Below are 20,926 nucleotides of genomic sequence, written 5' to 3' on the forward strand. Positions count from 1 at the left end.
AATTTAAGAGGTAATGTTTGCAAAATGCTATTGATTGTTCATCCATTTCAAATCAATTGATCCCACATCGTTAATCCATTTAATCCACATGGATGTGTTGGCTGGGAGGAAGAAGTGTGTCAGAGTAAATTATAAAGGGACAGTCTTTCATTCATGTCATGAGGTTGAGTGTTAGTTTGTGTTAAATGAAGAGATGGCTCACTGTGTTTTTGCTTTGATTTCATTTTAAGGAAGCTACATTGGATATCCCTACTGTAGCCCATGATTGCATTGTTTCCTCCATTTAAAAGTTTTACAAAATCTATTTTTGTGTTAGTTTTTGGTCTTATGAATTCATGGGAACTGAGTGTAAAACATTAAGACTTAAGTCAAGCTGTCTACCATTTGCAGTGGAACTTTGCACACAAGAATTTCTAAGCCAAATACTCCCACTGTGATAGCATGTTGCTTAGATCCCGAGTCAATATAGTGTAAACATCCATCAGGCTGTACAGCACAAGACTTATCAGTTAAAGCAAAGCAAATACAGCAGGTAGCAGGTGTTCTTTTCTCCATCGCTGCCTTTGTCTCTGCCACATCCATGATTTCAATGGTGCTGTTTGAATGTGAAAGACCATTCATTTGAACAAAGTGGGTGTTTTGGTGCATGATACCACAACACTGTACCCCATATTGTTCAGACTCTCATCACCTGAGCAGACATCCTGTGCTCTAGATTGGTCTCCATGGGGACAACACATCAGTTATGTCAATGCACAAAGATCCAGTGGTAAACACTTGTGCCATGTGGAGAATATGAGTGTGTGTGATCACCCACTGAAGCTACAACACCACTGTCTGTCAACTCTCTAATCTGTGTGAGTGTTGCCTCTGTACAATCTCAGGAGTGGTTTATTTACAGAGGATCAATAAAAAGAAAAAGATTTTCCGAGGTTACTAAGTAAGACACAAAATACAAATGTTTTAATATTTCTGAACATACAAAGCAGCTTAATTACTAAGGATGCTGCCACACTGATCAAAGGTCTCTAAGAAGCTAGCTTATTAAGACTTACTATGTATGTCAAGCATGACTTCACTGCTTCTCTATTGTAACCAGTGTGTTTATTTTCTATATTTTAAAATCAGCATTTAGGAGAATATAGCAACAAAAGTTCAAACCCGTCCCTCCAAATCTGTCCTCCCAAGCAAAACGGTCATTTTACACATTTCCCTAATATTATGACAGATTTTAGGTAATCAGGCAGTTAGTTTCAGAGAATGAGGAAAGGAACAAAACAAGTGAAACCACACAGATATAGTTACAGATCATCAGACCACCACCTCCAGTTTTGTCAACTTTTTTCATATTTAAGTGTTACTGACCTTATCTTCTCAATGTGTTCCAGAGACAATGACCCTGACTGTCTCTGCTAAGATACTACTACTACAAGTATCTCAGTATCTTTCTATCATTTATATTAATAACATTAATACATTTGACCAGCTTGTTTATAGAGGAATACACAGCTGTGGGTCACCCACATATAAATTGACATTACTGTATGTTTCTTTATAATGCTGTTGTAGTAGAGGTCGTGTAACCAAGTGCTTTACTCAGGTATTATACTAAAATGTAAAATTGTACTTAATGTTTTATGTATTTGTACTAGTTATTAGTATCTACTAGTTAGATTCATGATTATTTGTAAAACATATGATTAGCTTATAAAATATTGTACATTGTTATATGCATAAAACCCAACGGTGTAAGATGTCATTAAAATAAGCTTTTTACATTGTGCTATCTGAGTACATACTCCACCACTGGTTGCTACGCAGAAGCATGTATGAATTGAAAGCAATGGTAAATTAAAGCTAGTATAAAATGAAATCACACAACACAATGTATTTTCATTTATTATCCTTATCATAAATCTTCATCTTCATCTTACCTTATCTTATACCTTATCTTACAGTCTGTTGGAATTTCCCTCAATATACGGTTGGTCTTCCTGTTTTGCTTTTTCTTTGTAGTCATGATTGCATACTCTTATTTTTTCTTGAGCTCAAAGTCACTTTTGGCATGTAAATAAAGCTAACTGCATGACATTGTGTAAAAGATTTGTTTTATTGACATTATTTGGAATCTTTGGAGAAGGAAATTAAACACATTCAGACCATTTTGGGGTTCTCGCCTGTGGAGCAAGAATTTGCTCACGAGGCCTGCCCATTTGATATTGCAGTTTGTCTGAGGAACTTAAAGGATGGGTTTGAAATTCAGTCAGGAGCCCAACTTAACACTGAAACCTGTTTTTCTTGCTGTAATGATTCCTCCTGTTCATACTGACCATTACAAGATCCCTTCATAATGCTCTTACAATGGAAGTGATGGAGGACTAAATCCACAGTCCTCCTTCTCTGCCAAAATAAAATAAATTAAACAAAATGAAACAGACAAAATACACAAAATAAAAGTAGATGTGAAGCTAATATGAAGCTTCAGCGTCCAAATGAGTCAAATCTTCATCTTCTATGTTTCAACGTTACAGTGTTTTTAGTACCAAAGTCTTTTTGTTACTATACTTCCACTACACAAAATATTAAGGTTCTCGAAATTCAGTTTATATATAAGTTTACAATAATTGATTTTTAATTCATGATTATAACCATTTCATGTCTCACACCACAGTAATGTGTGAACAAGCAAAAAGCAGGAGAGGGTCTGCTTCTCCCTATGACTTGTAGGTTTCATATCCTGCAGGCATCCCCACAACCACAGCTTATGAAAATAATCATTCTGAATTTAGAGAACAGAAATTTTATAGATTCTTTGAATGCGTTTGCTGAGTCACTCGGTGAGTTGCAGGACCACAGGCAGGTTCCATGGTTCCTTGAGGGAATTTGCAATTTTCGTTTCTTCTTCTTCATTACTTGCCTTTTTGTACATTTTCCTCATGTAAATAACATTTCCCACAGCAACACATCATAGTCTGATCTCATGCCCGAATGAGGCCAGATCATTGCTATAGCAAAGAAGTCCATTTCGAAACTGTGAAAACTCTTTAAAAACTTAATGAATCTCAAAAATCACCTAATTTACCAAATAGCTTCATACAAAATGTTGCATATGGAATGGCAGTAACAGCTCGGCTACAGCAATAAACAGGGAAACAACATACTGTAGGCTTATGTAAGAATACATTTCTGTAAGATAAGACTCGGGCCTGTAGGGTTGTTGTATTCCTCCTTGTAGTGATTGTCTGTACTCATGATGCAGGGGAGAATGTTCATGTCTGCACTTCAACTGATTTTAAAAATTGCGTAAAGCACACCTGACCAACATCTATAATCTAATCACCAGTCACAGCTTTGACAAACTGACAGTTGTGTCTATTAATGTCACCTGGACCTGGATCTGGACCAGATCCAAAAGGCTGCAGGTCTTCATTAAAACAGGCCAAGACTGACAGCTCACCTTGTGTTAGTCTCTCACTTTACTTTAATATCTGCAGCAACTCTTCCAGACACTGCTTGGATGTGGTACTTTGCTTGGAGGCAGAGAGACAACAAATATCAATAATGTTTCCATATTTACATTTGCATATATCATCATTTGCTTTTACATGTAATATATGTAAATCTGTTTTGTTTTGTTGTGTTGGCCTGTCTTGTCATCATGTCTCTCTTCCATGTTATTCTGTCCTTATCAGTCTGTCTTGTCATCAATGCATCTGTGTAATTTGCCCCAGGGCTCCTTTGTAAAAGAGATTTTAATATCTCAATGGGACTTCGCCTGGTTAAATAAAGGATAAATAAATAAAAAAATAAAAAAATTTGTATTGTGATGCCATCAAATGAGTATGAGAAAAAGATAAATTACAAGTATGTGTACAAAGTTAAGAGAAAGTACAACAAAAGTCTTGTAATCATAAAATACATACAATTGAAATGTACAAAATGTTTTGAATGCATTCTACAGAAAAAAGTTTAAAATTCAGAGAATACACAATATTGCCTGTGCAAATGTTCATAGCAGAAACATCATATTTCTGGATGAATAATTACTGTATATTCTGCTACTAACATGCATGGTTCTAAGAAAAAAAACCAATGGTATGTATGTCAAGGTGGGATAGATCAGGAGCCTAAACACGTCACTGCAGGACATTTCCGGGGCAGGGTGTGTCAAAGGCTGGGAGGATATATATGCAACCTCAAAGCTGGAGACTTTAGCTTGAAGACAGTTTAAGGTTACTTGTAGAAAATCCAATGGATGATCATTTCCCACTGATGAAATACTTTTTTATCATCCACATAGCTTGCCTGCATTTCCAATTTGCAGAGTCAGGTATGACACGTGAGCAGGGCCAGACCAGCAACCCTCACATTTCTCCTCTGACTGCAGGCACTGGGAGACAGATGTCCACTGTGCATGAGGACAGACAGGAGTATTCCTTTGATGCTGGAGCAACACAGGAAAGAGATATGGCCCCATTGCATGGAGGTTTCAAAGGGTTCCACAGAGGAAAAAGCATCAAAAGAGGGCGTGTGATGCATTTTGGCCAGTTTAACTCAGACACGGTGAGTGCTGATGATCACTGATCACTTTGAAAAACACGTTTGTAATACAGAGTGAAGCACCAGGGGGAGTAATAACAATAAAGGCTCTGTTCATCCACATTACAAAAACTAGACCTGTGATCAGGGTGCAAGCACTTGACATGATTTAGATTGTATTGGCAGCAATTTTGATAACATTTTTTTTTTTAAAGCAAAAATGCTAAAAATTCCCTAATGTGAATATTTGCCACCATGATAGTAAAGTAAACATCTTTGGGTTTTTTGGGTGCTGGTAATTTGAATATGTTAACTTGGGCTTCATACAGGGAAAAATCTATCAATTATTAAAGAAAATAACTGAGAGACCTGGAGGATGAGACTGTAGTTTACTGGCCAGCTTCATGTGTGAATATGTGTAACTGTGAATGAATCAGCTTGTTCCAGTGAAATATTATATATATAACACTTTCAGTTGTTTATTTCATCACATGTTGTGAATCACTCTGTACACATTCCCCCACAATTCAATGTGACATATTTTGTATATTTGGAAACGATGTCATCTCTACTGAAATTTAAATGGATTTTCATTGAGTTTGAACAAAGTTAGGCAGCAGAGCATGAATCTGCACTCACTGACTAACCTACTGTCCTACTTCCTGCTGAGTAACGACAGTTATTGCTGTACATTGTCAATCAGTAGCATTTATAACGTAACATTAAATTCTAAGCTTTCATATGAAGTTATTGTTCCCATTTCTAAGACAGTTTCATATGCCAATAAAACTTTATTAATGTGTTTTTTATCAGCATGGCTGTAGTGGAATCCAGACAAGGAGCTGCAGCTCTCCTCTACACTGCTCTGGATGTTTAGGACTGTACACCTGTAACCAGACCCTGAGAAAGTGCCAGATGAAGGGCCTGTCACATCAAACAGGTACGTGTCTCTGTGGCCCGTCAGTGTCTTTGCATGTATCAGATTTACTGTGATGTAGTTGTAAATGAAATGAATCATCTTAATTAAAGTTATAATGTCATTTAAACTAAATTTGGAGTGTTACATAGCAAAAATATTTGACACAAAATATTTGAAATGTAGTCAAAACAAAATCATAATTTAATCCTAAACTGAATAATAATTTTGATGGTATTTGACCCAAAAAGAGAATTTCTATGGTGTAAGACCATCAATTTGTATTTGCTTTAATGTAGATACAAAAAATAGGTTTTCAGTATGTAAAAATGGTAATAATGACTATAACAGCATATACACTTAGTGAACAAACAGTACACGGTCGCCCATAAAGTTGGAATAAAATATTTTTTACTTCTTCTCATGAAATGATTGTGACAATGTGATTTATTCTTGATAGATAAAGTGTATATATTCTCAAAATTGTATTGATCAATCTCATTGCACCTGATCAAAGGTGATTACTGATATATTACTGAAGTGTATAAATAGAAAATAAAAAGAGGAAAGTGTCTGAAAACTAAATTACTTTATGGGCGACTGTGTATATTCGAAAGGACAAAAACAGTTTCTGAAATGTTTATGGTTTAAAGATAGTAAATCCTATAACCAAGCCTCTATAACCACTACAATAAAAAGTGAAGTGAAATGGGGAAATGTTGGATTGGATTGTTCTATAAGGTTTTTTTCTGTTGTCATTGCAGATAAATTCCATCAGAGCCTGCAGGATTTCTAATCAGCACCCTGCCCTCCTGCCTGCTCCAGACATTCACCTTCATTTATAGTATTAATTACCACACCACGGACACCACTCACTGTCAGTTTACCTGCTTATTTTTATCAGTACATAAACAATTTCATGTGACTTTGATTTGGATAATAACTTCATTTGGATCACCTGCAATACATTATGGGGTTATACAATGCATAATTCTGCTTTAATCCTTATTTTTATTCATTGTATATTTAACAACTTTCATTGTGTTTAATGACTGACTTTATAATTATCTCTTTAGCTTCACTTCTAGGTTTAGTCTTTTTAATAATAGTTATACCATCACCTCATCTCTTCTTTTATGCAACTTTGGAGAGCACCTTAAGACCTGTAGGCTAAGTAATTATGTTTTTTTTGTGGATTTTGACCATGTATTATGATCATATACTGTACTTATAATACCATATTGCAGTGTAATGCATTAAAAAGGTTTGTTGCAACTCTTACAGTGTATCATGCATGCCTCAGAATGTGCCATGACGATATGATTAATGTGATGTATGACATGACTTTATAATGATGAATTCTCATGGAAGTGAATTTCCATTGAGGAATATATCTTTATTTCATCTGACAAATAAAAAAGTGAATAAATCAATTTAGGATTGTCGTGCAATTCCGTTATTTGTACTGTTTTGCCATATGTTTCTCTGTGTGAAAACATCTTTCAGTTATTGTCTTCACTTGTCCACATCCATCCAGAATCTGAGATGGAGAGATGACAAAAATGGTTATACTATCTGTTATATTACCTTCTGCATATTTTTCTACAACAAAGAATTTATTTTCAGTTTTTCACTACAACTCCTCACAATATTCACCCCTTTAAATGTATTACATCTGTCTTAGTTGTAATCCTTGATCAAAACATCCCTTGTTACATTCTAAGCAGAAGATAAGTAAGGTCATGTGAAGCCAAAGAAAACCCCAGAAAGGAGGCCCTTAAGAGAAAAAAGAGGAACAGAGGTTTATTGGTTGATGTATTGTACTTCAGTACACAGAGGATAAAAGTGTGAATGCAGAGCACACAGCTCAGACCTGAGCTCCAGACTCTCACTGTTGAATTCATATACTTTGGAAGCCATGTTCACTGAAAGGTAAAGTCTGACTATTTTCCCATTTTGGTACACTGATTCTATAATATTTGGTACATATTCAAAATGTTAATCAATGTACAGCTACCAAAGCAGTTAACTTTAACTTGTTTATTTCATTCATTTTGGCATTTCAGCACAATTGCAGCCTTGCTGATTTGGTCTATTGCCGTCATCTCCATACTGACACCTGACTGCATGGCTGCGAAGGTATATGATGAGGGATTTGAGCTGTGTGTCTCATCGAGGCATAGAATGAAAGACCTTTCCCATCAAAATCTAACAGATGTGCCCTTAAATATTCCAAACAACACGGAGTATTTGGATATTTCTTACAACTCCATCCAAAGACTGAACGAATCTTCATTTTCCAGACTGATTCAGCTCTGTTTCCTGAAGGTAACTCACTGTGGCCTGCAGGAAATTTCTACCCGCGTATTTAATAACATGCCGGCACTCAAAGTTCTCAATATATCTCACAATGAGCTGTCTATCATCCCTGACATTTCATTGACAAAACTGAAAATCTTTGATTTGGCCAACAACCTCTACAAGAGCTATCAATTACCAGTGTCATTTCAGAACCTACAAAATCTGGATGTCCTTTCATTAGGAAGTAAAACTGCTCTGTCAGTCAACTTTAATGACTTTGACCCCCTGATGAACATTTCTTTGCAACATCTGTCTTTGGGAGCAGGAATTCACTGGCAAAAGTATGATTCTGGTGCACTTGGAAAAATTGAGTCTCTCCAGAAATTGTCTCTTTTTGCATCTTTTTGTGGATGTTTCAGGATGTTTGAGAACCTCCTTTGGGACTTGAATGTAACCGGAACAACAGCGCTGAGATTCATCAGCATATTTCCCGATGACTGCAATGTGAAGGAGGACCTTTTTAAGAACCTGAGAACAATGCCATATATAAAGAATCTCACCATAGAGAACACATGGATAAACAGCTCATTTATGGAGAAGTTTCTAAAGAATGTGTGGATTTCCTCCCTTCATGACCTCTCATTTGTCAATATCACTTATAATGAAGATACACCAGAAGGGTTTCAGTTTCGCACCATTAATCATACAATCAACCTTCACTCAATTACTTTTGATTCCGTGAAACATTTTCAATACAGGTACCCCACAATTAACATGAGCGTTGAGGCTATTTCAGATCTCACCTACCTAAAGTTCTCTGGGACCGGAATGAACATTTTACCTTGTCAACTCATATCAGCCTTGCCATCACTGGAGACCCTGGATCTGTCAGATAACCTCTTGACGGATTCGGGTTTCTGGTGGTACACATGTTCGTATACTTCCGTCTTCCCCAAACTTAAGCGGCTGTCTTTAAGTAAGAACCGCTTCCAGAGACTATCTTTTATCTCAGAAAAGACACATCAGATGAAGACGCTGGAGTCTCTCGACCTCAGCTTCAACTCCATCTACTTGGACGGGCCCTGCTCTTGGCCTTCTCAGCTGATCGAGCTCAGCCTGGGGAATAACAACCTGGGCAACAGTGTTTTTAAATACCTGTCGTCAAATTTTGAGAGGATAGACTTGTCAAAGACAGGAATAACAGCCATAACGCAAGAAGATCTGTCTCGGTTTCCCAGGCTGACACACCTCCAACTCAGCTCCAACAGCATTAAGGTTATCCCTGAGTTTCTCAACCTGGCTCTGAACAGTCTCTATGTAGACCAGAACGCTATCACATCTCTGTCGAGGGAGGTTTTGAAAGGACTTCCTAGGCTTCATACCCTCAAGGCGGGAAACAATCCATTTGTCTGCTCATGTGACTCATACTGGTTCCTCACTGCTCTCAACAAGTCTTTGCTCCAGGACTGGCCCTTGGATTATACATGCAGTACCCCGCCATCAGTTGCAGGTGTGCCACTGTCAGAGTACAAAACCAGTGAGGTGTCATGTGAGATGTGGCTCCAAGTTGCAGTTGTTTTGCCTGTGCTAATAGCCATTTCTGCAGCCATAGGTCTGCTTTTCTATAAATATGACGGAGCGTGGTACACAAAGATGTTATGGGTGTGGATTAGGATGAAGAAGAGAGGTAAGAAACGGTCCAACCTGTTGCAGAATGTATCATTTTCTTATCATGCATTCATCTCCTACAGTCATCAGGACTCTGGCTGGGTGGACAGCCAGCTGGTGTCCTCTTTGGAAGGTGCTGGGCTTTCACTCTGCGTTCATGAGCGTGACTTTGTTCCTGGTGACTGGATCATAGACAACATTATTAACTGTGTGGAGTCCAGCTACAAGACGCTGTTTGTCCTCTCCAAACATTTTGTCCAGAGTGAATGGTGTAACTATGAGCTCTTCTTTGCTCAGCATAGAGCCATCAGTGTCCAGCAGGACTCTTTAGTTTTCATCTTATTAGAACCCATTCCAACTGACAGTCTGCCCAAGAAATTCTTAAGACTTAGAACTTTACTGAGGCAACAGACGTACCTTGAGTGGCCGAAGGATGAACGAAAGCAACAGGTTTTCTGGGCAAGTCTTAAATCAATGCTGCACATGGCAGACAAGTCTATGGTTCTGAAGGATGTGGCTATGGCAATTTCAGATACAGCACCTCTGCTGACAGACCAAGTTTCACAGTTTTAGTGATCCATGATAATGCAATGTTATCTTCTACAAATGAGGAGCTTACTCTGCATGATCTTACTTGATTATCTATAATTACTGTACATCTTATATTATGTATATATTACTGTATATATTATATTTTGAGGAGTTATAAATGCAGCATGACCAGGCAATTCAACTTCTGTGAATGATAATACAGCAGCATTTTGCCATATAGCTTGAGCTGAAAACATCAGTTCACTGTAAACTCAATCATTCTCTAAAGGCTCAAGCTCTGCAGAATAAAACTACACTTTTCCAACAATATAAATATTCAGATTCAGTAAAACAAAATACAATTTTCTTTTGAGAGAAATATATAATCTGATCTGCTTAATTACCTTGTGTTTGTGCCCTATGGTTGGAACCTGATTGTAATTAAAGCAAATGTCTCCATCTTGTGTTTGTAATGATGCCTTACACCAAGCACCAGAATGTAGGAATTAGAAAGAAACTGTGTGGTGTATTTGTTTTGTTTTGTTTTTTTAATATGAAATACATTAAAGTTTAAATCCATGATAAAGTTACCATTTTAAAATAATGACCTATTCTTATTTTTTATTCCAAAATAAACAAATAACCTCAATACAATGTTTCATATATTTGCTCTAATTCTTAAATTCTTATACTGCATTACATATGCCTGTCAGCGCTAATATGAAAACAAATAGACACATTCAACATCATGTAGAAACAAATACATGTGTATAAATCTTGTGTTTTTCAAAATCTTTCTCTATAAGACATACATTGTTGTGACCAGCATGTTTCTCCCCTCCAAGACTTTTCATTGTAAATGTATTAAAATATTTATTTTTTGGTTTTAATGTGTTAAATCATTTCATTAATCTTTTTTTAAGATGTGCTGCTTTTGATTCTCTAATCATGTTGTGGATTTGAGTGATTTACAAGTTGGTTGTGTTATTCAGTATTCTTTGTGGATTTTATAAAAAATTAATTCATGCATTTTTCCAAGAGAAGCAGTGGGTAATAATTGTAGACCAGGGTTCATTATTTCAGATGATTATATGAATGAATGATATGAATATTAATGTATAGAAAATCCTGCATCAGAATTTGCTGGGTCATCCTTGTGTATAATGTACGTGTATATGACATTAAATAAATTGCATTGTTGCCAGTTCTGTCATTGACTATGTTCTTTATATTAATACTGTGTAGGCTCATGGTATATGGTACATGTTTTATTAGGGACTCATTATAAAGGGTTTATAATATATAACTAATATTTATCTAGATGTAAATGATTCATTTAACAATACTTCTTTATAGATCAACCTTAAGGACAACAGGTTGTGAAAATCGATTTTGCTGGTGGTCCTTATATATTAATACATGGGTTTCTCACTTTTAAATAAGCCATCAAGTCGGTGGTTATAGATGCTCAGAAGTAATTAATAAAAAAACATTATTGATCTGAAGTTATTATTAATACATTTGTTATTATTAATAAATATTACTTTAAAGTCCCCCTCCACTCAGGAATGTGTTTTATTTATTGTTACTTCACATGTATGTTTGAGCTTCACTGTTCAGAATGATATATGCGCAGATTTTGATGTGGAATAGAAAACTGTTTTCACATTCATCTGCTAAAAGTGGAAAGTTTCTCTGCGCTGATTAAAAATCTGATTTGAAGTGGTGAGCCAATGCAGGAAATGTGACCTCACAAGTAGCTTGGAAGCCAATTCTGGTCCAATTTTCAGTTTATACAAGTGTGATGTGGAAACTTGAAGCCTCCAGTGCACAAAAACTGAGAATGGACTTTACAGTGAGAGACATATTGTGTTCAGCAGTTAAACTTTTCAAATGAATGAATGTTTACATATTCATAGATTCTGGATTTGTTAATGAGGGAAAAGGAGTAGATGTAGCCTAATCTTAAAGATTTTAACAATTATACACACACACACACACACACACACACACACACACACTAACATTCTCAAATATTATGGGATGTATTGCATGGGCATTGGTTGAACCTTTTTTTTTCTTTGAAAGACTATGGATTGAATATATATATATATATATATATATATATATATATATATATATATATATATATATATATATATATATATATATATATATATATATATATATGAATATATTCAATCCATGCATATATACAGTATACATATAAATGGTGTGCAGATGCTTCGCCGGTAGAAACTACATTACCCATCATTCCATACGTGCAACCCAAGAGGATTTGCGCCGACTCACTGAGTTGTACAGTTGCCCCTGTTCTCTCCTCCTTTCAATGTAAGATGGTGGTTTGTGGTGTAAGTAGGTAGCCACTAGCCAGCATATAAGCTGACTGAAAAGGCCGGCAGTCTCTACAAGACAACTGCTACAGACGGCAGCTCTCTGTGACGGAGTTACTGTCCCAAACAGGCAGACATCCTGGAGAGGAGTCCCCAATAACACATAGGCAGGGTGAGTATCCTGACCATCCCAATAAACCAACGCCACAAAAAGGCTACCCACTAAACCATTTTCAAACGTAGACATAGGTGACAAAGTTCAGCCAGAGCCGTATACCGCTGTCTAACCGCTGTCCAGCTGTCAGAGACGCTGTTCGGAGGAGGAGAGCCGAAGCAGCTTCACTCATGTTGGGTTGGTGTTTGAGTTATGTTCGGCTGTACCGGCGGAGGGCAGGCCGCGTAAACTCCTCTTCCTGACAGCCTTTAGCGAGGCACACAACTTATAAACAACACACTTGTGTGAGTGGGAGCGGCGCTGTTTTTACACAACTTTGGCGGGTTGTTTTTCAACACACTGAGCCTTGTTTTTCATGTCACAGCCGAGCACAGAAAAAGCCTATCTACCACAGCCAACGTCATACAAGACACACAACAGCATTCCGGGCTGGTAGCCAAGCCGGTTAGCATAGCTGGTTACCTTAGCTGGTTAGCCTAGCGTAGTCCGTCAGCAGCCCCCGGGGCACCCTGCAGGAGTGTCACTTCACCCGGTTTATGAATAACAACAAAGCTCCTGGTTCTAAACCTCAAACCCGTTCTACTTGTAATTTCACATCTTCGTATAACAGTGTACTAATTGAATGTTACGTGCGCTACTTTATCTATTAGCTAATGGCTCATATCAGTCACTAAACATTTACTTACACATTTTGCACTTATTTGGAAAATGTAGTCGTTTTCAGTCTCAGAGCTAATAGTTAGTCCTGTCCTGTTCTGTGCATGTAACTAAGGAAAGAAAGCAGACTGTGACTGGTAGGAATCAGTGATAGTTGGTAATGCTTGGCTTCCAGGAAGGTTGACATAGAAGTTTGTTAATTGCTGGGTTAAGGTTTAAAACAAATACCACTGCCCCTTAATGACTGTCTTTTGATTGAATTGTCAGAATGTGCTTGTCAGTATTCTCGCCTTGACTGTGTTGTTTTCTGACTTTTCTCATTGGATTCATCCTAAACTCAGTGGCATCACATTGTTGCTGCTTTGGCTTTACACAGCTTACTTTGTCCACCGTGTATCATCATAATTAAACGTTTTAATGATGCTGATTTTAGATATTTGGGTTGTTACTTCTGGGACATAATGTGCATGTGTTGTCAGACGGCTGTAGCGGTGGCAGAATCGGGCCCTGTTGTTTTACACGCCACACTTTGCCCTGACGTGATTAAAACCTGCGTGCTGAGAAGGAGAAGGAGGAGGAGGATCAGCTTGTAGGCTAGAGAAGTGTTTTGACTTTGACAGAACTGTGTCTGCCTTCAAAACCATCTGTCAGAGAGCAACTGTGCCCAGAGGCAAAGCTCCTCTATCACATGCTAATACAGTATGTTGGTACGAGATGTCAGACTCCTTTTGAAAGATGAGTTTTGCAGATTGGAGAAGACGTAGTTTAGGAGTTGTTATGGTGGGGGATGTGGAATATGAATGTTTATATTGCTTGTTCTTTGCCTCAAACACTGGTCCAGTTTAAAATGTTTCCAGATAAATACCATGGTATAAAGTCAGCTGTGAAATCTTCTACATGTATTAAAAGCTGCATTATAAAATCTATTTAGTAAACAATGGATCAAATGACAGTGTGTAATGTGAAAGGTCAGTGTTTTGGTTCAAGGCCATAAACTCTGCTCTCACCTACCGGGTTTCCAGCAACAGCAGGCAGTTGTTTACAGAGAAAACGCTCTGATAAACCTGCTGTACACTACCTGCCCAGAACCAGACAGCAGACAGACACAGTTAGAGACTAGCTGGTAAACACAGTGGAACATTTAGCAACTAAAAAAGCAGATATTTATCTTAGGGATCGGTGGAGACCAAAACCAAGTCGGTACAGGACTAGGAGTATTTTGTCACCCGTCTTGTGTCACAGAGCATATTTTTACATGTACAGTGACTGTGTGTTTGACTCTGAGTGCTACCACAAAGCAGGTGACCCACACTCCATACTATGCCTGAACACATCCTATATATTGACAGTCACAAGGCTGGATACAAGGCCGCCACTCAGCCTTGCGGCCAATGTTTCCCATTGGTCCTGCAAAATAATCTGCTATGGCCCAAAAGCATCTTACCCATAGATCACAATTATGAAAAGATACGTCTGTAAAACTGTTGACACTCTTAACTTCAAACAAGATCAATTACAACTCTTTCTGTTATAATATTTTAATCTATGAAGGTTTTATATTTTTAAAACTTTCTCAGAGGTTCAAAGAGTGATTTATTAAGTTGATGACATGTTCCCATTGTCAAGTCTATGGGCTGAGTGGGAAAGTGTGGATGGGACATGTGGTAAAAACACTGCTGTTAAGTGGGCCATAAACCTGGAAGCTAGAAAACTTTCTTGGCTTGACACCAGGTGAGATGTTTTCGTCATTGAATGATCACTATTGGCGCTTTTCCACTACACAGTTCCAGCACGACTCGCCTCGCCTCGCCTCGGCTCGCCTCGGTACGGTTCCAGAACAGACCTTTTCTATTACAAAAAAGTACCTACTCAACGTGGGCGGGGTCGTCATAGCACGGCTCCGCGAAACTGCCGTGACTTTGTTTTATACGCGACACAAAACACATAAACAATGGAGGACATGGAGGCAGTTGTGTACTTGCTGCTGTATGAGGCTTTTTGTCACACACAAAGCAAGAAAATTGAGCCGTATGGCTGTAACTATGGTTGTAACGCTGCTGCCGGTATTTAAAAATGCCGGGTTTGATTCTTGTGTGGGACGGCTCATGACGCTTCCAGCGACAACTACCAATCAGTGGCCAGCAGTGTGTTGACGTCACATTTAGTATCGGCTTGGCTCGCTTGGAACCTCACCAGAGCAGGTACTAAAAAAGTACCAGGTACCAGGTACTATCCCTAGTGGAAACGCAAAAAGAACCGAGGTGAGTCGAGGCGAGTCGTGCTGGAAACTGTGTAGTGGAAAAGCACCATATGTTTGGATCCAGTAGCCAGTTCGTGCTGTTCATCCTTATTGAGACTGAAGCTGCCGCTCTGCTAACATGCAGGCTGTGTGCATACTGTGAAATTGACGGTGTACAGTAGAGCCTGACTGATACAGGATTTTTGAGGCCGATGCAGATATTAGGGAGTACAAATATTCTGATATCGATATATTGGCTGATAATCTTACATATACAGAATATGTAAATAAACACACACTTTTTGTAAAAAAAAATTACATCAGTGCACTGACATAGTAAACTTCACTAGGAATTTAATAATTATAAATAACTACAAATAAAAAACAACCAACATTTGTACATATAAATGAACTTATGTTAATGTAAGTATATAACTCAAATTAGGAAAAAGGACACACAGAAAATGCAGCCTACATAAAGTTCATTCATTCATTCATTTTCCAAACCGCTTATCCTCTCTAGAGGGTTGGAGCCAATCCAAGATGTCATTGGGCGAGTGGCAGGGTACACCCTGGACAGGTCACCAGTGGTCACAGGGCTAACATATAGAGACAGACAACCATTCACACTCACATTCATCAGGCAATTTAGAGTTTCCAATTAACCTAAACTTCATGTTTTGGTCTGTATGAGGAAGCCAGACCTGGAGAGAACCCACACAGGCACGAGGAGAACATGCAAACTCAGTTTTTTTAAGCCTACATAAACTTTAAAAATATATATATACATATATATATATATATATATATATATATATATAGGCCGATATCAACCAATAATATCGGCTGGCTGATATATCGGCCGGGCTCTAGGGGTATCAAACTTCAAGACTGTTTGGCATGTTTGGTTCTAAATGAAATGTGTCCAGAACACAGACTATTAGAACATTTGACAGATACAGAAAGCAGGTACTGCATGCTAACATTTTTTGTTGTTTTAGATTTTTTAATTTATTTAGCTCTTATATACAGTTGGTTTTGTTAATAGTTGATAGAAGTGTTTATGACATGGTGATATTGATCTAGTTGTATAGAGTGGTTTGATTGGACTGGGGACCGTCTCCCGCATCATCTGTGTGTATCTGTACTGTCACTTTCAGATGTAGGAATAAAAATTCTTTACAAATCTATGGTTTGAAACAAACTCCATCAGCTACTGAAGACTGAAATGTTGTCTATAGCTCAAGAAAAAGGGTAGTAAGCAGACACTGAGTTATGATTGTACTGTTGTTTTGGTTTTACTGCTGACCGTCAGGTATTGTGTCACCTCTAGTATTGAAACATTTAGATTAATACACAGTTTTTATCAGTGTTTGTGATGTTCACATACAGTTTTATGAATGTAGGTTTTTCACTCACTTTAACTAAAATGGTCATCTTAAAAAAGGAAGTAACGTGTGTCATGTTGTGGTCACAGAAGACTGCAGTCTCATGGATGTATGTGAGAAGTTGATACAGGAAGAGCGGCGCGCTTTGAAGCTAATTTGACAAAGTGGCCAAACTGTACTGTAATTACGTCATGTTATGCAGTCGGGCCCAAAAATACTTTTTTTCCACAGACTCATATTGTGAATTAGATGTCTGTAAATCAGTGGACACATTTTTTTTGACTGCACAACCTGCAAAGTGACTCATCTTACTATCAGAATTTGATGCATTGGGTCTGATCACGTTTCAAAAGTCAAAAGTTGAATGTTTTTATCTCCATTCAAGTTAGCTGGAGGGTTGAACCAGAAGTTAGCCATCTCAGCTGGAGGAAGTCTCTAGTGAGCATGCTCCATAGAGTATGTGCAGTATGTTTTTAGGAAGTGTCTTTTTTGGCTTCATGCGTCACTGAGCAACTTTCATATATGAACGGGGCCTTGCCTCCGAAGCTGTATCAAGTTATCTTTGTACTTGTTTAAACACATTGTTCTGGACTCAAAAATATGTATTACATCTATACTGAAAATACCTTTTTATTATTTGTCATTGACCCACTTCTATGTGAAGTCTGTTTGTTTACTGTATACGTTTGAAGCTGTGTGTGTCGACAGTGGCCAGTTTGTGTTTGTGTACATTTCTCCTTCCTGTTTCCTCCAGCATAATCATGCCTTGCTGTCCGATAAGGCCCTCTTCTAAGTAACTAGGCCTTCATGTTCCTTTATGAGTGTACAGACAGTGCAGGTTAGTTGATCATTAAAGGAAAAAGCCATAATGTGATAATAGGCCAGTCTGAGTGAGTGTTTCCACTTCCTTGTATGTGTGTTGTTTCTCCTTGTGTAGTTTTTCAGTTTGTGCTGATCAGTGAGGGATTTCAGCTGATTATCTGCCAACACAACCTGGGTGGGGAAGCTGTGTCAGTGTTCTCTGAGGTCACCGACACACTGTAAATACAGACATTTCAGACTCTGCCCTGTTTCTTGAAAGAAAGCTCTGCATCTTATAAGTCACCACAATGCATCATTTGATGTTTTTTTCTGTGAACATGTACAGTATGGTTATAGGACGCAGTGAGGTGGGATCATTCTCTCCTAGCTGAAGCTCTGCTGTCACACAAAAGAGGAAAATCATGTATCGATGACATCATTTTATTGATGACATTAGGTCACCGATGAAAATGAGCTCATTAGCTAACTGTGGAAACTGTCCCTGCTAAATAGATAATTCAATAAATAATGTGTTTGCTCAACACAGGAACATGCAGGAAAGCAGAGGAAAACACAAGTCCAATTTCTAACCTTTGTGTTTCTAGTCAGAACTAAGAAGTCATAACTGTTGATGAACACAGTAAAGCACTATTGCAGAAAAATCAGTGTCATAAAAATCAGTGTCAAAATCCTTCACTTCTTCCATCATCACCAACAACCCAATTTAGTAAGAACACATCCAGTTTCATCTGCACAAGGACTATACACAATGTTTCTCCATACAAACTTTGATTTAGGTCTTATTTTAATTACCAGAAAATAGTGAAATGTGGATTACTGTTTCCCAAAGCCCAAGATGATGCCCTGAAATGTCTTGTTTTGTTCCAACCAACAGCCCACAACACAAACATATTCACTATCTGATTATAACTGAAAGCCACAGGCCTGATGTGCAATTGTAATTCCTGCCTTTGTCTCTTACAGCTGCTCTGCCTTTTCAGTTTGTCTCGACTAAACTGACTGTGTTCATCAAGTGTGATACCTGATACCTAATACATTTATGAGAGGTAGAGTGTGTCTGATAACTTTGATTGTCTGTGCTTCCATTATGATTGTTGAGCTGTGAGTCAGAGTAGTGTCTGTCCTGTTTGAGCAGGTTCATCTGTGGGGATGATGATGTATTGCTGAGTGAAAGGTTTCTGGATTAACAGGTGGATGTGAAAGATGTGGAGGGAAAATGAGTTATAGTGCACCACAGAGTCCATTAGGGAGAGTGATCAGACATACTGCAAGAGCTGGTAACCATCTGCCTGTTTTTAGCTGAAGTGTGCTAAGGTTTCATATCATAACACTTCTAAAATTATTTTTATTTTTTTATGATGTGAGTGTTATCAGAGGCAGTCTACATGTATTAGGAGTAACACCTCTGACACGACGAGGGCCAGCACCTTATATTATAAATCCACCTCTGCTGGAGGAAATGTCCTCCATGGATGAGAATTTCAAATCAATATGAGCTCACAGCAGTGCAAACTATCTGCAAGGTTCACAGCCCAAGCTGTTTGTTTTTAATACTAAATGCTATGAAAACAGCCATTTGGAGATTTAGCTGCTTTCCTACATTTAGATCTTTATCAAAATGCACACACACAATGTCTACTTGGCTGAGAGTTCAGGCAGGCTGTGGCACTACAAACAAAAACAAGCTCTTCCTTTACAAGTTGTCACTGAAGCTATCAGCTGGTGTGGTTGCTGTCAGGTGACTGGAGTCACACTGGTCATGGATAAGGCCTCATAGCTTTTAGCTCTGTCTTGAAAAGAGTGCACCAGTTGTCCCAGCAGCTCAAAGTCCAGTCTCCTGCCTTCTTTTTGCTTGATCACAGAGCAGTGGTGTGTCATTAAGGGACGAGGTGGTGGGGGGACATTAGTTCTGTGTTGAATGATTAATGTCTCTGTCAGACTCAGTATGGATCTCATGAGCCAAGTAATAATGCTGGCCTCACTGAAAACACTGTTACTAATTTAATACAGAGTGCCAATCACTGCCTTCGTGTAGCAGCAGCCAGCCTGCAGAGCGGCTCCCTGCGCTGAGCTGCAGGAGGAATCACTGATGACCATACATGTCCAGCAGGCAGGAGAGGGGAGGCTGCAGGAGCACCGCTGCTCCCCATCTGCACTTCCCCTTAAAAGAGAGAAGCCCCGACTGTCTCCACCCCTCCACAATCAGGACAGGCCACCTATTTTTAGCCGTCCACCACTCGCTCTCCACCCCGCTGCCTGGGATAGACCCACATGGAAATCCTGTGTACTTCCTCAAGTGGGCAGTGGTACAAGCAAACTGTATGTGTCACCCAGACAGCATTTCACATTAAAGTTAGAGCTGTAGTAGGAAAGCTGACTGTTGTTGATGAGCTAACTCACAAACAAGATGCAGCATCTGCTACATCAGCATGTTTCAGACGGGGACGTTTGTAAGCTTGGATTTGGACTCACCACTCAACAGCATTTCTCATAAATATTCTCAGTTGAAGTAGTTCATTTTGTTAAGACTGGCCTCAGCTTTCAGCCATTGTGATAGCTGCTTGTGCTAAACAGGAGAAACCAAATATGTGTTTCTGGAAGCTATCAATAATGGGTGTTAATTAATGAATAACTAAAGTTGTGTGATGTTTGACTGTTTTTTAAAAACATAAGTGGATTTGAACAGAGCGGTTAAGCCAAAATAAATGAAAGTAATAACTCACAGGTCATACACAGCCAGACAGAATGATAGTCTCTTGCTCGAGGTTTCCTATTATGTAGGGGTTCTGGTTGGTTGATTCCTCAGATTCAAATAGTGTTGTGTGTTAGAGGAGGTCACAGGTGGGAGCCAATCAGCTGATAGCACCTGGAAAGAACAAGTCAGGGTGGGAGAGAGGGAACACAAAAACAAAGCCCTCTGCTAGGCACATAGCATTCATAGAGAACTGTGACAACAGACTAGCTGGAGCTGTGCTGGGTTATCACAATTCATTGTTGCCTCTCATTGTCATTTGAACCTGCTGCAGCTTTAAAGTCAAGTCTATAAACACAACTCCAGTAGATAGGTGTTGTATGTCTGTGAAGGTTCCATGGTTCCATGGCTCTAGAACAGCAGCAGACCTGAAGAAACCTTTTTTGATGAGTCTTTAAGAATCTACTGGTCCAGTTGCTTTTGACTCGCTTCTTTTGGATAGTTTCAGGATGTGATTATACTGTCTGTTAAAAAAAACTCTGTAGATTCATGATTAAAACTGTGTCCACACACAAAGCCAGAAATATCCATACACATTCTTCTCATCAGATTTATAAAGCTGTGTATGAACGCATAGTTGTTTT

General features: G+C 38.4%; 2 protein-coding genes across 2 annotated transcripts in view; both read left to right on the top strand.

The window, feature by feature from the left end:
- The first annotated feature begins 7,373 nt into the window (after window positions 1-7,373).
- LOC134004792 (toll-like receptor 1) lies at window positions 7,374-10,083 on the top strand. The gene is made up of 2 exons (XM_062444187.1): window positions 7,374-7,387; window positions 7,522-10,083. The coding sequence occupies exons 1-2, from the start codon at window positions 7,374-7,376 to the stop codon at window positions 9,995-9,997; spliced, it is 2,490 nt and encodes an 829-aa protein (XP_062300171.1). The 3' UTR covers window positions 9,998-10,083.
- A 2,229-nt stretch (window positions 10,084-12,312) lies between these two features.
- The window catches only part of cnot4b (CCR4-NOT transcription complex, subunit 4b), a 34,619-nt gene continuing 26,005 nt past the window's right edge, over window positions 12,313-20,926 (top strand). Inside the window, exon 1 of the mRNA XM_062444028.1 lies at window positions 12,313-12,481. The gene's annotated coding sequence lies outside the window, so the exon portion shown is untranslated. The remainder of the gene's footprint in view (window positions 12,482-20,926) is intronic.

Source organism: Scomber scombrus, chromosome 22 (assembly GCF_963691925.1).
Source record: "Scomber scombrus chromosome 22, fScoSco1.1, whole genome shotgun sequence".
Lineage (NCBI taxonomy): Eukaryota > Metazoa > Chordata > Actinopteri > Scombriformes > Scombridae > Scomber > Scomber scombrus.